Source organism: Pongo abelii, chromosome 5 (assembly GCF_028885655.2).
Source record: "Pongo abelii isolate AG06213 chromosome 5, NHGRI_mPonAbe1-v2.0_pri, whole genome shotgun sequence".
Lineage (NCBI taxonomy): Eukaryota > Metazoa > Chordata > Mammalia > Primates > Hominidae > Pongo > Pongo abelii.
In genome coordinates, this window is record NC_071990.2 from 146,405,558 (window position 1) to 146,423,029 (window position 17,472).

The window sequence follows — 17,472 nt, forward strand, 5'->3', positions numbered from 1 at the left end:
TTCTTAATGCTGGTCAGGACCTACTAAATTGATTCTATAACTCATCAGTGGGTTATTGCATTCAGTTTTGAAAAACGCTGTTCTTTGGGATATAAAAGAAGCATCAATACAGTTTCTGCCTTTCTGGTGCCTGCCATCTTGTTAGATATCACAGCAAGATACTTTCATATGTGAAGACACAGCACGCTGTAGGGAATTAAGTGCTTGATGCCACATAGTAGTTAGGAATAGGAGTGATGTCTCAGAAATAGTGATGGAGAGACTTTTGCAGCAGGTGCAGAGAGCGTAGAATCCCAGCACAGGGGCCAAGAGCTCCTCTCTCTTGAAGAATCCCTGACATCAACATGCATGTCATCTTTTGTCTTTTTCTCTAGCCTGTGCTGTGTGGAGCTCCTATGTGGTATAATAGGAGTGCCTTTCTCCAGAAATAATTTATTGACTCAAAGCAGGAACAACTTTCTCTCCAGTGATTCTCTCAAATTTTAGAAAACTACCTTTTCACAGTTGCTCTCAGTCTTTTTAACTTATCAGAATAATTCAAAACAGTGTCATTTCTGCCTTACCTACACATAGATCACGCTTTATAATTTGACCATACACTTTTCTCTATGTCTCTCAGTGTTTCAGAATTTCGGTGAGGCTGTTCAGTGGAAGGCTTACTTTGGGGCCTCCCAATCCCACATATTTGGAAAATAAGAGTTTCCCAAGAGTGACCCAAGACGTGGGTTTCTTGAAGCCCTCCGGAATGTTTGAGTCTTACTTAGTGCCATCCACATACATTGAAAAAGTTACATTTTTCATTCCGTGAACTTGAAGTTTCCGAATGGTGCTGTGTAAGGGATGGATTTTCTCTTGCAATCTCTTGTTTAGAATATGAAGTGTTAGTGTCAACGACTTAGTGCATAGATGGAATTGCTGCAGAAGGAAGCTGTGCTCAAAACCTTTATTTGCCATGGCTGGTTGATGCTCACAGGAGAGCAAAAGGCTTTTCTCTTCACCCTTGCCTTCCCCTACTCCCTCCATCCCATTAGAAAGTGCTGCCTAATGGCTCATGTGCCTTGAGAATCACACAGTAATGCTTTTAGAGATAGGTGATATCCAAATGGCTCTCTGTACCCAAGACTGCAGAGCTCTTATCTCTTCTAAACAATTTAGCATGATGAATGCTAGAAGTAGATGGAAAATTCAACTCTGATAGTAAAAACTGGCAGAACTACCAGGCTTCAACTAATATAGATTTAATGGAAAAATCTGCCTGAAAAACTTGTAACATCTGCATTCCCTGTATGGTGGCTCACACTTTCTAATTTGACCGTATATTTGTCAGCACATCCATATTGAAGATTTGTGTGAGTGCCTTTACGAAGTATTTACTAAGTGTCAGGCTGTGCTAACCATTTTAGAAATAGTCATTCTTCACTCCCCTCACAAAACCCTATAACACAGCATTATTATTACCCTCCCCATTTTACAAATAAAGAACTTAAAGCATAGAAGGTTCTACAGTTTTCCCAGAATTACACAGCTTATGAGTGGCAGAGTGGGAATTAGAATCCAGGCAATCTGAATCTATAATCATGCTTCTAACCACTCTCCCAATATTGCCTTGGAATATGAGCTGATTTTGAAATTGGATAAATTTACTGTATTAGAAACCCAGTGCTGATGTTTAAAATGTGAGTGAACTATGCTTGTGAGTTCACTTAACATTAAAACAATAGAAAAATTGAGGGATAAAAATGGTGTAGATAAATGAATCTTGCAGCATAACCAAGTGGGTTCTTCAAGGTGTCCAAGCGGAAAGAGAAGGACCAAAGCCCCCACCAAGCTGATGCTAAAATGTATTGAAAACATCTGAAGGCAAAGACTTCTATATGATTTAATTATCCATGGTGAGGGCGGGGAAGTTAAAAAGGAAATGTTTTTCCTTATGATTATTTGAATCCTTTCTCTGCTTTAACCTCTGAATGTGGTTCCAGCCCGAATCTGATTCCCGAATCAACGGTGTTTCCCCATGGGCTTCTCCTCAGCATTCTGCACGGAGCTACTCGCTTGATCCAGATGCCTCCGGCCCACAGTTCCATCAGGCAGGTCGGTGTCCCCAATGCACAGCTCCTCTGCTGAGTCTGCTTTGTGTTTTGCCATTTGTTTGTGTTTCCTGTTAAGTAACATTCTTACTCACTGGTGCCTTAGGAAGTAAAAGAGTTTTTGTATTTGGTCTTAAATAGGTGCAAATCCATTTCAACAATATCAAAAAGCAGACATTTTCAAATAAGCTATAATATACTTGTTTATATAATCTGTAGAAGTGGATCGAATTTTGGATAAAAAAGACTCCTCTGCCCTTTAGAATAAGCAAGAAATTAAATTATTTGCTTTGTGAATGATTTTTTTAGTACACTTTCTTGTCTCTAAAATGTTATATTGGTACATATTCAGGACTAATAATATTATACCAAACATTATGGTTGTATCTGCCAAGGCATGGAAACTCATTTATTCACTTTTCTTCATCCTAGTCCACTTAGACATTGTCTTGCCTGTCCCGTCAGAGGCAGCGGTCCCACGCATCCTGTCCTTGGTCACAATGGGGACCTGTCACTGATGCTAGGAAGGACTCAGTAAACTAGGTGTTAACCAATGACATTTTGTTATCAATTAAATTAAAATTCTAGAATTTTACTGAGAACTATATATTGTAACCAAATTAATTTGTTGGTGGGATATCGTTTGGTACATTAACCAGAAAAAAATTAAAATATTAGCCAGGTGCGGTGGCTCCCGCCTGTAATCCCAGCTCTTTGGGAGGCCATGGTGAAACCCCATCTCTACTAAAAATACAAAAATTAGCCGGGCGTGGTGGAGCGCACTTGTAGTCCCAGATACTCGGGAGGCTGAGGCAGGAGAATCGCTTGAACCCGGGAGGCGGAGGTTGCAGTTAGCTGAGATCGCACCACCGCACTCCAGCCTGGTGATGGAGGCTCTGTCTTAAAAAATATATATATTAAAATATTAAGATGATTTTCGTATTTTTTAAATAAGAGAATTATTTTGACTATGGATTATAGAATAAAAAACACATCCTAGTTAAAAGTATCTTAAATAAGATGCCTTTACTTTTGTGGCAGGATAAGCTGGCCTAAGCCAAAGTCTCCAAAAAGAAAGGAGGACAGAAAAAGAAATTGATGGATTTTTTTTTTGTGTGAAAACATACCTGTGGTACAAAAATAATAGATTTCTCATTCAAACACTGAAATAATAAGACTATATTACTTGTCTTTCAGTGTCATATTCAGTCCCCTGGTGTGTGGATTCTTTCTACACAAACAAACAGCTAGTACATGTTAGTTATGTAAAATTATATTACCATTACCAACACTCAAGCAAAAATGTTTTGGGTATATTCCCCTAAAATTCCCTTTGCAATGGGAACTCTTTTCACGTTGATATTTAGAGGCTGGTAGGAGTATTTCCTCCTGAATTTGGGTTTTAGTGGAAGGCTAGACATTAATTTGAGAAGCTTTGTTGTTCTCTTTATTTGCTGTCACAGCGGGAGAGGACCTGCTGGCCCCACCGCACGACACCAGCACGGATCTCACAGAGGTCATGGAGCAGATTCACAGCACGTTTCCATCTTGCTGCCGTGAGTATGAAAGATCGCAGCACCACAGCTGCGCGTGTTCCTTCCCTTTCTCTTTTTCTGCATGCAGCCCTTCGCCTTCCTCCTTAAGATAATGAAAACCTTATTACAAACAGGACTGAATATTATTTGAAAATAAGGCAAACATTATATAAGAAAATGAAGCTCAACCTAGATACTATCAAGTAACGGGGGTACAGTTGCAACGCAATTCTGCTCTTTGAGATTTTTCAATATGCTCGATGAGTGATAAAATGAAGGCAAATAAAATAGTAAGTCTGGTTTTAAGAAGAAATTATCCTCTTCGATGCAAGCTATCATAAGGAACACATCTTAGTTCAAAGAAGAGCTTTCAGTGGCATGCCAAACAAGGCATGGAAATAGCCTTTCTAGTGTAATTCCCTCTCTTTTCTTCAAACATTGTTCTCCAATGTCATCAGACTCTAGTGCAGAAAGGGATTATTTTCAGATTTTCCCTTTTTATTCCTGCTGGTTTCTTTTCTCATGGAATAAAATAGTCATTGTATAAAGTCCAAACAATTTAAGGCATCATAGATTAGGACCCTGTGAAGTTTCCATCTGAACAACCAAGAGCCAGAAAATAACCAAATTCTGGGAGAAATTATATAATAATTCTTACTTATTCATTTTTTCCAAGTGTTTTGTCTTCAGCACCTTGCCACATTGCAATTTTGGCTGAGCTCTCACCTAAAACACTTCTGGTGTTTCTAGCAGAATATATACGTACAAGTAAACTGTATGTATATATATATACACACACACACACACACACACAAATATATAAATGTATATAAATTACTTAGTGCTATAATTATATTTTAAATAATCTTTGAAAGGATTTGAAGACATTATTTGTAATTTTAGAGAGATTTACTCTCAAACTGATTTTAAATCCGGGGCAGTCACTAAAATAAGAATTCATGTAAAGCATAGCCTCTTATTTTACCCTTGTCTGTCATTTCCTTAGAAAATGCCATCCCAGGCTGGGCACGGTGGCTCACACCTATAATCCCAGCACTTTGAGAGGCCGAGGCGGGTGGATCATGGGATCAGGAGTTTGAGACCAGCCTGACCAACATGGTGAAACCCTGTCTCTACTAAAAATACAAAAATTAGCCAGGCATGGTGGCGTGCACCTGTAATCCCAGCAACTCAGGAGGTTGAGGCAGGAGAATTGCTTGAACCTGGGAGGTAGAGGTTGCAATGAGCCGAGATCGCGCCACCGCACTCCAGCCTGGGAGACAGAGTGAGACTTTCTCTCCCAAAAAAAAAAAAAAGCCATCCAAAATGATGAAAAAGAGATTATCAATTATCAGGAGTGTAGGTAAATAAGATATAATGACTTCATTTAAAAACTATTATTTACTTTATACAACTTTGTAATTTTTAAAATACCATCATTAGCAGAATGTGAAAACAGCTATTTAAAATATATTTCTGGCCCAGGTGCGGTGGCTCATGCCTGTAATTCCCGCACTTTGGCAGGCTGAGGCAGGTGGATCACTTGAGGTCAGGAGTTTGAGACCAGCCTGATTAACATCGCGAAACCCCATCTCTACTAAAAATACCAAAAAAAATTAGCCAGGTGTGGTGGCACAAGCCTGTAGTTGTAGTCCTACCTACTTGGGAGGCTGAGGCATGAGAATTGCTTGAACCCGGGAGGCTGAAGTTGCAGTGAGCTAAGATCATGCCACTGCACTCCGGCCTGGGCAACAGAGACTCTATCTCAAAACAACAACAACAACAAAATAAATAAATAAATAAAACATATATTTCTTTGTGAATTTTCAGGAATATTTGCCTAAAGATTATATTATGGTTTCCACCAGCACGTGAATATATCTATTTGTGTTTTGCCAGTGTGTTGTTTCCCAGGTTTTCATTTGTAGATCTACTATAATGCTTCTCAAAGTTTGCAGAATCACATTTACACTACATCAATCTCCACACCCACCTCCCAACCCCCCAAAGCACATGCGTGCATGTGCACACACATGTGGACACACTTTTGGCTCTATAGAGTCTCACAAAAGCTTAAGAGGATCACTGAATGCTCACATGCTACCAGATTGTTGCTTATTTTCTAGGCTCTGTAACCACAGTAATAGATAAACTGATTAAAACTAGTTTATTAATTATAATTCGAGGTCAAATTTATTTAGAGGTTTTGATTTTCAATTGTATGGTACTTAGTGAGTAGATAAAATCTCATCATAGTCTTTATGAGCCAGAATTAAATTCTTAAAGGAAATTACTTTTTAGTTCAGCTTATACCTAAATAACCTTAATAATTAGTTAAAAACAAATTCTGTACATCAAAGCATGTTTAGAAGTTTTTATTTAAATATCATGGACATTTTCAATTGTAAAAGTCAGTTGACAGTGATAGCCAGGATGGGGAGTGTGTTTCAATATACACCTTGTAATAAATATAAAATATATAATTTCCATATTAAAAATTTTATTCTAGAAATGTGGGATTTTTTCCAAGTTCCATTTCCTAAAGAATTTACTCTTAAATTTTTCTCAAAGTATACTCTGACATCTAGATTTTACAAAAGATGGACCCATGTCATTTTAAAACAGAACATTATTAAAAATAAATAATCATAATTTAGAGCAAAAATGAATTGTAACAGGTAAATGTATGTATCTCGTTTTATGGCCTCACTTTAAAGGCAAGTATAAAATTCCTATTGGTTGGGGATCTTGTTAGCTATTCATTGATATTGGTTTCTGAGAGGAGTATACACAGTACCTTCCATGGGACCCACATCACAGAGATTCATCCTCTCCCCTGCATTGGTCCCCTCTTCACCAATGTCATTCTCAGTGTTCAGAGAGTGGTTTGTGGAGCCCTGAGATTCCTTAATGTTTATTAAGCTTGAATCACATTCGTCAAAAACTCAAAACCTACTGAAATGCAATGATTTCCTCTTAAATATGTTTATATGTAAAATACCCATAGCCTTCTATCTGATAAAAAGCTGTTGGTTTAAAAGTATTGGTTTGGAGCAGCTGGCTTCATGTTCTCATAGACTTAACTATGCACATTCACAAATATTTATAATAGTCATAGTTTTCTGAATGAGCATTACTAGTCATGTCTTCTTTTCAAGAATTCAAGCACATCCATGTATGAAATGATGAGAAGTGTATTTTAGAATCCTTTGAAATCTCCATGTTTTAATTTTTGGCTTCTGAAAGTTCTGCTATTCATATTTTTTCTCTGGTATTATAAACATATACAAGATAGGGACAGCTTTCCATAAAAATAAAAGCTGAATTGACTTATTTATAAAATTGATACATATTTTCATATTCTTCCTGTAATTATTAAACCTTTTAAAAATTGATGCAGAATAGAAATCAGCATGGGAGGTAGACTCGGTGCCCAGTGCATGTGTCTTTCTCTCTCTTTTTTTTTTTTTTGAGACAGAGACTCACTCTGTTGCCCAGGCTGGAGTTCAATGGCACGATCTCAGGTCTGTATAACCTCCACCTCCCAGGCTCAAGCAATTCTCGTGCCTCAGCCTCCCAAGTAGCTGGGACTACAGGCATATGCCGCCACTCCCAACTAATTTTTGTATTTTTGGTAGAGATGGGGTTTCACCATGTTGGCCAGGCTGGTCTCAAACTCCTGGCCTCAAGTGAACCACCCACACTGGCCTCCCAAACCGCTGGGATTACAAGCATGAGCCACCACACCCGACCCCAATACATGTTTCTGACTTGAGTGAATGATTACATTTTCTAGCTGGGAAGGTTTCCTTGTAGCATTCCTAGATAGTACTCAGAACATTTTGTAGGATTCATTTGTTCTTTTGTCTCTTTAAAGTTGCTCAGCCAGCAAATATTTTAATAAGCCTTTGTGATTCCCAAAGCTTACCAACCACCTTTGGAGAATTTATCTAAACAAATCAGATTGGCACCCTCCCAATGCCAAGCCAATCCCTTGAGCCCCTGTAACTAATGAGAACTTTAAAAATGCTTGTCGCCAGCACACAATGAATTGATCTTCATGTTAATCTTGACTTTTGATCCTTTGTGGATTAAAAATTAGCATGGCCCCAAATGAATTTCCACTCTTGGCAATCTTGGAATTAAAATGAAACTCTGTATTCATAAATCTTAATTGTGTGAATTGCCTATTTTAACATTACCGTTTTTTAACTGGGTCTACACATTGTTGCACATAACACTTTAGAACTCCTTTGTCTGAATTAATATCCCAGTTGGTCCTGATAGCATCCTTGAATTATGGCCTTTTAAAGTCTTTTTTAAATTATTTATGTTGAGTCTTAGAGCAGAGAAGCAGACATTTCCTTCACTTCCTGGCAAGGAGTTAAGGAAAGGGGTTTAAATGTACTGCCAATTAACAAGTGTACTTACTAAAATTCCCACTGACTGCAGTAACTATTTTTATTTTTTGGTATAAATTTTTTTTGTCCATTTTTTACTTATGTCCTTCAAATGTATGGAATACTGGCAGTAAGCCAACTAATTTTTGCTGATAGACCAAGAAATGCTTTCAAAATTATTTTTGACCCACAGGCATATTTTTACTATGAATTGCCTATGTTTATTAAGCTTGAATGGCATTCATCAAAAACCCAAAACCCACTGCAATGCAATGATTTCCTTTTTAAAATATTTTTGTGTGATTTGTTCAGGCAAATACCCATAGCCTTTTATTTGATAAAAGGCTGTAAGGTTAAAAGTATTGGTTTACAGCAAAATGGATTAGACTTCTGTCTAGGGTTTGGCTATTTGTTATATTTGTTACTTGCAAGAGAAGCATAACTCTGTCTGTTTTAAAAAGAGTGTGTAAACCTATGGTGTACTTAATAATAATTCAACTCAGCTATCCTTTGGACACTGTGGAGGTCCACTCTTTTCTCCTGGATGTAATTTACAGATCTGTTAGAACTAGGCTTCTTTTAGCCTGATTTCTCCCCCAAATACTGGGCCTCACGCTTTCCCTCCAGACATTATGGGAAGGGTACTCTTCATGCCTGCTCTTTTTTTCTCACATAGCTCCCAGCACACAGCACATGGTCACTGATGTCCTTTCTCCCACTCAGCATAGAACAGTGAGAGATGGAAGGAGTGCAGCATGCTAAATGATTAGGGACAACTTTGATTTGACCAAGAACAGATTGTTGCCATTACTGGGGGACAGATCTCCTCTTATTCCCCCAGCATTGAGAATGAGATGATCATGTAGCAAAAGAGGGGACGAAAAGCAGATGCCTTAGAGAAGAGATGGCAGTGGCTGCCCTTGCAAAGCCCGCCAGATCGTCTTCACTGTCGTGGGCTCTGGAACCAAAAAGGAATTGAGCTATCTGTGTGGAAAGGAGAATTAGATGCCATATTCTAACTTCTCCATTGTTCCTAACTGGGCCCATCCAAGGGACTATTATTATCCCAAGTGTCCAGAAGGACACTGAGGATTTGGCCAGCACTTTCCTTGATGCAAGTACTTGGCCACCATTTTCCTGGGCCTTAGGGTGCAGGGTGTGTCAAGGGTGGGTCAAGGGAGGCAGAAACCAAAGACTTATGCCTTCAGTGGTCCCTTGGTCAGAATTAGTACTCAGCAAAGTAAGTAGAACATGCTCTGTTCTGATACATAAACCAAATACACAGTATGATTTAAATAGGAAATGAGATTTTTTGCAAGACTAAGTATTCAGTGAATGCTTTAGTGTATGCACTAAATCTTAAATCACATGGGATATGAGAAACTAACCAGGAAAACTAGCCCTCATTGAAGCATTAAGCCAGGAAAAAAAAAAATGTGTTTCTTGTTTTTCCTATTAGCATCCATTTAACAACTGGGCTATTATTACCCTATGTAGAGTGATGCTTTCCACACATTTGCATGCCTGAAAGTTGGAACCAACAAAGTAACAGGACTGCCAATAAGTGATTTATTTTGTTTTCTCTTTCAGCAAATGTTCCCAGCAGGCCACAGGTAAGAGTTAATGGGTTGGTTGGCTCTATGTTACTGATCCCAACTTAGAGTAAGCAGATTATCCACCACTGATTTTATTCCTTCTTTATTCTCCATGTAAATAAGTAAACTTACTTGACATTTAAATGTTAGTTGATATTGTACAACAGTTTGTCAGTCTGGGGGTGGGGGGTGGCTCCCAAGCCACAGATACCAAAAATACCATGTGTTTGATCCTTTGTGTTCTAACAGCTTTTTAATGGCATCTTATGTGCTACATAAAGTCACTCTAGATAGATTTGACCACCACTGCTCTCTCAAATGTCTACTTAAGGTGGCTATCACAGAACATTGACCTAAAAAAAAATGTCTAGTACCACAGAGGTGGTTTTGTTACTTTGCGGGGGAAAATATTTCAATTTTTTACTTAAAAATTTGCTGAGAACTGTTGGCAGCTGTAGCCTTATGCCTTTTAGTATTTTCTATAAACCAAAAAGTGTATGAGACAGGTCTCAATCAATTTAGAGGTTTACTTTGCCAAGGTTGAAGACACACCTGGGAAAAAGATAAGTTTCATTAGGATTTGTAGCCTGTGTTTTGTTTTGTTGTTTGTTTTTGTTTTGTTTTGTTTTGTTTTTGTTTTTTCCCAAAAAGGATTTTGAGGGCTTTACAAAAAGGAAAGAGCAGGCAGGAGGGGGTGGAGGAACAGTCAATTATGCATTTGTCTCACGCTCAGTAAATCTGCATTTTATATAATTAAGATAAGGTATGCCTAGAGTAGAAGAAGCAGTCAAATACGCATTTTTCTCAGGGTGGGAGGAGAGATGACTTCTAGTCCTGCCTTTGTCCTGTAAAGATAAGCTGTTAATTCACATTGTCACGGTGAAATTCAACAAAACTCTATTTTAGGGTAAAGATTTGGGGGCCCTTAGAAATTTCCTTGTGAGCAATTTGTGAGGGAGGTCACTGGCCTTCTATCTTTGCAACTAGCTGCTTAGGAAGGTAGTTTTTGTGTGACTCAGTTCTCACTTTTAATTTTTCCCTTTAGCATAGTGAGTTAGGGATCCTGAGATTTTGTTTTCCATTCACATTTTCTTATCACATACTTTTAGTAATAATGTGCCACAAAGCCACAGCAGCTTTGGAGAACATTTTCTTTCATGAACTTGTTTACTAATCTTCTTGAAACAATGAGCCTTCTGAATGATTGTCTTATTGGCAAGAGAGGCTGGGATCTTAACTAAAAGACAAGGGTATGTGAAGTAGGCTAGGGGTGTGGTGAGCTGTGGGTGTTCTCTCCTGCTTGCTTCTGTTGTCTAAGTGAATTGGAAGCCGGGACTTCAGCAGGGAGTGAGGTTGGGGAGGAGGTGTCAGAAGTGCGAGGAGAGACTGGAGGATGTGTGATAGCTTCTTGGAGAATAGAAGAGCAGATGGCCTGGGAAATAGAGTGTGACTACAAGCAGCATTAAAGGTGCCACTCATGAATTTAACATGAGGCCATTCTGCAGGATTGTAAGTTGCCCTCTAGGCATATTCACGTTCATGAGCACAGACACCAGAGTGGGCTGAGTATTGGCATTTAAAAAGTTGAAGTTGGGGTTTGACAAAATGAGTACAGTGATTCAAGGGAAGAGGCAAAGAAGTGATTATAATGATTGAACCAGATGCTTAAGCTCAGTAGCGAAAGGAATGAGGAAATGTCCAGTGTGGGAGACAGAAATAAAGATGGGAGGATCAATGGATCCTATTATCAAAGGATGGATACATTTGCAGTTGTAGGGGAAGTAAGCTGTGGAGGTAGAGGTGGTTGTCAGAAGCTGGGTTGAATGATATTGAAATTAGAGGGGTTGCAAGTATTGGTAATGGTCCATATTTGGACCTTTGTGTGAATGGCTAAGAAAGTTGGAGGTCAGGACCATTGGAGGAAAAGAGCCTAAAGAACCAAGAAGCCAGAGTGCTGGAAGAATCATCTCCGTGGGTGTTGAAATCACTAACAAACATTTAAAAATAGCTTTAGAGTAGGGGGCATTGAGCCATTTTTTACTTCAAAAAGTGAAGGAACATGACCTACTGAGTCAGTAGATGACTGCATAATGGATTTGTGTAGTCTGATGATATGAGATTCAAAGCTGGGTGCTTTTAGGGAGAAGAGAAAGAAGATACCCCAAAGGCCCCAATGAGGACCAAGGAAGACTCATGCAGTGTATGAGGAATGGGGGAGAGTGGGGAGGGGAAGTACTGTGTGAGAGGGTTATGAGGGAAGCTGTGTCTTCAGGTAGATGCAGATATTGATTAGAGCAAGTAGATACAGGCAGCATTCAGAGAAGGGTTTGGGAACATGGGTTTTGTGGATCACAGGCCACATGACCTATAGGACAGGTTTCAAGAGCTAGGAATAGTGAGGCATGGGGACACAAAAAGGGGTATGCAGATCTCTATATGACTAGAATACAGGTGATGGAAGGACAACCAGGAGTCTAGAGCTTTTTAGGGTGGCCCATTAAAATTAACGATAAAGGGTACAACGAGGTTAGTCCTGATGGTCCCCAGGTGGAATGAGGTTGTGAGTGACAAAGGCAAGGAGGGAAGAGAGAATCTTTTAAAGTCCTCAGATATAATACAAGTGCTCAGAATTTAAAGCAGAAAATGATCTTAGGAGGCCTTCTCCTCCTACTCTGTTTCTAGATTTTAGAAATTGAGTTTACAAAGAGCTAAATGGTTCCTGGTTGTACAGCAACTTAGTGGATGGAGCAAACATGTAACTCAATACAAGAGGCCCCTTTCCCATTTTCTTCCTTCCCTCTCCATGTGTTTTTTCCTTCTCTTCTCTTTTCTTCATTTTTCATGTCTTGGGTCAAATGGAAATTCATGAAAAGTATATATTTTCACCTGGAGGGTTGGGCTAATATTTACATAGCATGATCTTAAGTTTTTAGAATTCTGACACCTAAAATGAGCAGTATTGTGTGTCCAATTAATAGACACATCTAATTCTCAAGGATAATGGAGTATATAGACATAATTCAAAAATCCTCTTGGCTTTATATTTAACATGAATCAGCGCCAGAGTTTCAGTTATCAATATTAATATGTAACAAAATGTTCCTTTCTCATATAGGGTTAATCTCTCCCCTTCTCTGTCCTCAAACCACTTTGAATTTACTGTGGCCAGCACTTACCTCATATTAGAATTGAATGAGGCTGCCTGGCTGAGATATCTTCCACACCTGCTTCGCAGGGGGCCTCCCCTTAGTACAATGCCTGGAACCCATCAGTGTTTGCTGAATTTTTGCTCCCTCTAACGTGGCAATCAAATGTTCAAAATGGAGAAGCAAGTGTCTGAAGAATCCAAATTGGAATAGTCGTGGAGAATAGGCTCTAGGCCAGAGTCAAATGAGTTTACTGCTTTCAGCGTACCTGGGAAAAGGAGGGGCTCTGTGCACAGCTTTTCCAGTGGCTTCATTAGGAATGTGCTTCCAGGGAGCAGGATAAAGTCCCCCATAAAATAAGGTGTAAAGACGGAGTATCTTTCCTGAGGGTCCAGGAAGGCCTTTTATGATTTATGAGGCATGGACCAGTTTGGATGATTTCATTTTAGAATTTTTTAAAAAATTTTTTCTAATTTCAAAATCCTTTTAGAAGACCAAATGTTTGACCCTCCCTTCAAAAGGTTGCCACCACTTCCATGAGTGTGGCCTGGATTTATATTGTCTCTGACCTGGGGCATTTAACTTTAACGGCACCACTGCACACCCGGGCGTTATGATTCCTGCCTTCTCTTCCTCTTCTCCGGACTCCAGCTTGGGATCAAGATGGGTTGACATTGTTAGGGTACCCCCTCTACAGATGACCTCCCACAGTCCCCCAGGAAGACATGGGATATTTTCACCAGCCTCATTCACTCACCATTGGTACCTCCAGCAGAAAGAAATGAAGTCCTCTCCATTTTAACTTAGCTTCCAGCCTGGCCAAGAGAAAAGACTTTCAGACTTCCCTCTAAATCAGCTGCAGTGATAGAAAGCAGACTAGGTAACTTCAGCATGAGAGGGAGGGACTTCATTGCAGGAAGCAAAAGTCACATGGGAGTTAAGACTACTGAAAGAAGCACTTTTATTTTCTTGAAGAATTGACAGATCTCTGCTTCCTGTAATGTTTTGTGCAAATTTCTGACAGTGCTATTTTCCCTTCCCACAGGCAATGTGAAGTATTCATCCGGCCAACCAATGTTTCCTGACGTAGAGTGTTGCCCTTTTCAGCAAATGCCAATTCCAAGTTCCATTAAATCAGAAGCTCCATGGCTCCTTGGCCCACGGTGTTGAGTGCTGACTGTGTGTTCTACTGAAAGAGTAAAACACTGACTATCCAAAGAGAAATGGATATTTTGTTTTTATAATAACCATATATTATTGTTTTCTTCTTCCCTTTCTATGCAAGTGTAAATTAATGAACAGAGAGGTATTTGGAAATGGTAATACATTTGTCACGGATTTGTATAATGTATACAGCATTGGGAAAGTGGGTGGGGGCTTTCTAATATGATACTGTCTTTTTAATAACTATGACAAAGCTTACATAAGAATTAGAAGACCAATTTACATTTTTACATTCCTTCTGCTGTTCATATTAACCTTGCACAATAACTTCATTATTTCTTTGACTCTTTTACCACAATGTTTTGGTTATTTATAATTTATCAGCCATATGTTTATCAGCCATATAACCAAATAGATCCCAAATAGATCCATGTATTTGTTTCCATGATTTGGCCACATTAATAAATTCATAAATTTCAATCAAATATCTTATATATACACACATATGGTTTAAGCTACAGCCCTGTGTATGCCGTTTAACTTTATTTGACTTTGCCCGCTTACTTCTTTGCTGACCACTTGGGTAACTGTAATTAAAATCTTATAAGCCTAAATGGCATTTCTTTTGGGACATTTTTTCCTGCATTTTATTCCCTTTTTATATAAGTAGGAATTAATTATTTATTTTATGTCTTAATCTATTTGATAAATAAGACTACATTATAATAATCTCAAAGAACATATTACCAAAGGTTGCCCACTTAAGCATATTTTCATTTTGACACAGAAACAAAACTTAGTACAACCTTTCCTAGTTCCCATGTCTTGATTTTCATCATGACATGCACAGCAAACCTTTACCTATTGTGATACCAGAACACGTTATTGTCTTTCGTTCCCTTCAAAGAGAATTTCATTGTTGTTTTGTATTTTTCAAGTCCTTAATAGTTCTTGAAACTCCTAGTTGTTTTCTTACTGAAAGCAGACACACATTTAGTGCACGGCTTATTTTACCTTTCGGGTGAAAGATCAGATGTTTTTATACCCTTCACTAGATCAATATATTTGGAAAGAATGTTTATCAAAAGTCTATGTCACTGCTTCTACAGAAGAATGAAATTAATGCTTAGGTGATGGTACCTCCACCTACATCTTTGAGTGCACTCAATTATGTATTTTGGTTTAGCTTCTGATTCAACATTTAATTGATTCAGTTTAAACATGTTACTTAATTAGCAAATGTAGAGGAACCAAAAAAAGGTGAAAATAACATGTTTTGATTCAAACATAAAGACATAAAAACATGAAGACATTTTAACTTTGGGTTCTCTTTAGCTGGGATCTGGCCAGAAGGAGGCTTAAAGTTAGAAATTGCTATTATTTTAGAATAGGTTGGGTGGGTTGGGGGGCAAGGGTGTCTATTTGCAGCAGAGATATTTTGAAAAGAAGAAAATTGTTTTATATAAAAGGAAAGCCATGACCACCTTTCTACCTCAGATCCATCTTCATCCATTGCATTGGAAACTGCTTTATGCTGCTGCAGTCTGCAAAGTCTAGAGCTTTTATCAGGCCATGTCATACCCAAGAAAGTACCTATTTAAAGAAAAAACAATTCCCTGAGCTCTCAACTCCAAGTTGTAAATTTGGTGTCTTCCTTGCTCTTACTTTAAAAAGTCATTGTGTTAATTTTTTTTCTGCCTGTATTTGTATGCAAAATGTCCTCTATCTGCTATTAAAGAAAAGCTACGTAAAACACTACATTGTAACCTTCTAAGTAATAATAAATAAAAAGAAATATATTGCAGTAACAACAATGGGAAGTAAGTATGTAGTTCTTTTGAAATATGTGGTAAAGAACTAATCACAGACTGTCATCTAATCTGGTTACATATTGTATTTTTCATCCTGAATAAAAGTAATTTTAACACAAGATGACTTTGATATTCTTCAGCTGGGTTCACTGATAGAATCTGAGTTTTGAATGCACATTTATGAAAATAAGATATAGAGATAGCCTGTGTCCTGATACATCTATGTTTTTTCCTGCAGTTTCTCTCATACACACTAATACAGTCTCCTGTTGCTCTCATTCTTTCTCTCTCCCCATCTCTTACACATACGTATAATTATGTGATTCTCAATTTATTTTACAGATAGGTTTATTGAGAGAGAAAAGTAATATTGGACGTAAAAATGTGTACATGAAACCTGTTGAGTGTTTTAATAACTAGATGCTATTGACATTAAGTTCCTTTCAAATGTACTTTTAGTTTCATGCTCTCAAATACTGTATGCTTTTTATCCGTACACTGGATTTTAACCACTCTAGTAGGTTTAATCAATTTCTGAAGCCATTCAGTGGGAAACAATGTTGAGAATCATGTTGCTTGATTCTAAAATTAAAAGCTATCTTTGAACTAGAAAAATCATCTAAAATATAATTTGTTAAAATAAAACTGATACATTCTGATGAACATTTTAAACATCCTGTGTACCACTAAGTAATGCTGACATTAAGCATTCCTGAGAAAACACTTGATTTCCAGCAACTTGTTGACTAGGTAGCTGAAAATAGAAGTGAGAGCAAATGAACAAGTTTTGCTTTCATACTGCTGTGGTTTGAATGGGTCACCCACAGTTCATGTGTTGAAAATGTAATCCCCAATTCCATAGTGTTGAGGGGTGGGACCTTTAAGAAGTGATTGGATCATGAGGTCAGAGGTCATGAATGGATTAATGTCTGTCATCACAGAAGTGTGTTTGCTATCTCAAGTGGGTTTATTACCAAAGCACGTTGGGTTCTCTCACTTTCTCTTGCATGTTCTCTGCCCTGTCACCTTCCACCATAGGATGACGCAGCAAGACAGGCCTTACCAGATGCTGACACCTTGATTTTGGACTTCCCAGCCTCTAGAACTCTGAGAAATAAATTTCTTTTCTTTGTAAATTACCCAATCTGTGGTATTCTGTTATAGCAACACAAATAGTCTAAAGATGTATACTGTGCCTTCAGGTTGTTATATATCACATATATATATAAAATATATATGTTACAATCAAGGCACAGTATACTCTACTGTGAAGGCATAGAGATAGATAGATAGATAGATAGATTAGATAGATAGATAGATAGATAGATAGATAGATGATAGACAGATAGATAATCTTTGTAGTTTGCTCTTGGGTATCTTTTCTCCCACCCACATTCCTGTTTCAGTATGCCAGCTTTTTCAAAGGCCTTTCTAAATTCATTAGTGGAGAATTTAATGATAATGCAGTAAACCACCACTAACGCTACTACTTAAACCTATGAGTAGGGTCCAAAAGCTTCACTGACATATAATGTCAGCTTGTGTTTTTGTGAGGTTAATTAAGTAACCAGAATGAGGCTGCTACAGCGAGCAGGAGATAATCACAATTACATTGCATCCACTGCCTGTGATATCAGTTATCTATTGCCACAGTCATGCTGCATGGGAGCCATAAAATCTTAATGATAAACATTTATTTAGTTCATGGTATATGGGGTTCAGCTACTCTGGGCA

The 17,472-nt window shown here is 38.2% G+C and overlaps 1 protein-coding gene across 9 annotated transcripts in view; it reads left to right on the plus strand.

Annotated features, from left to right (window-relative positions):
* Nucleotides 1–15,857, plus strand: part of UTRN (utrophin) — a 573,989-nt gene extending 558,132 nt beyond the window's left edge. For all 9 annotated transcript variants that reach the window (XM_063724628.1, NM_001372253.1, XM_024247835.3 and 6 more), the window contains 4 exon segments: nucleotides 1,980–2,091; nucleotides 3,551–3,643; nucleotides 9,613–9,635; nucleotides 13,809–15,857. In XM_063724628.1, coding sequence (XP_063580698.1) covers nucleotides 1,980–2,091; nucleotides 3,551–3,643; nucleotides 9,613–9,635; nucleotides 13,809–13,817 — 237 coding nt within the window. In that variant the 3' untranslated portion in view covers nucleotides 13,818–15,857.
* The last annotated feature ends 1,615 nt before the right edge of the window (nucleotides 15,858–17,472 follow it).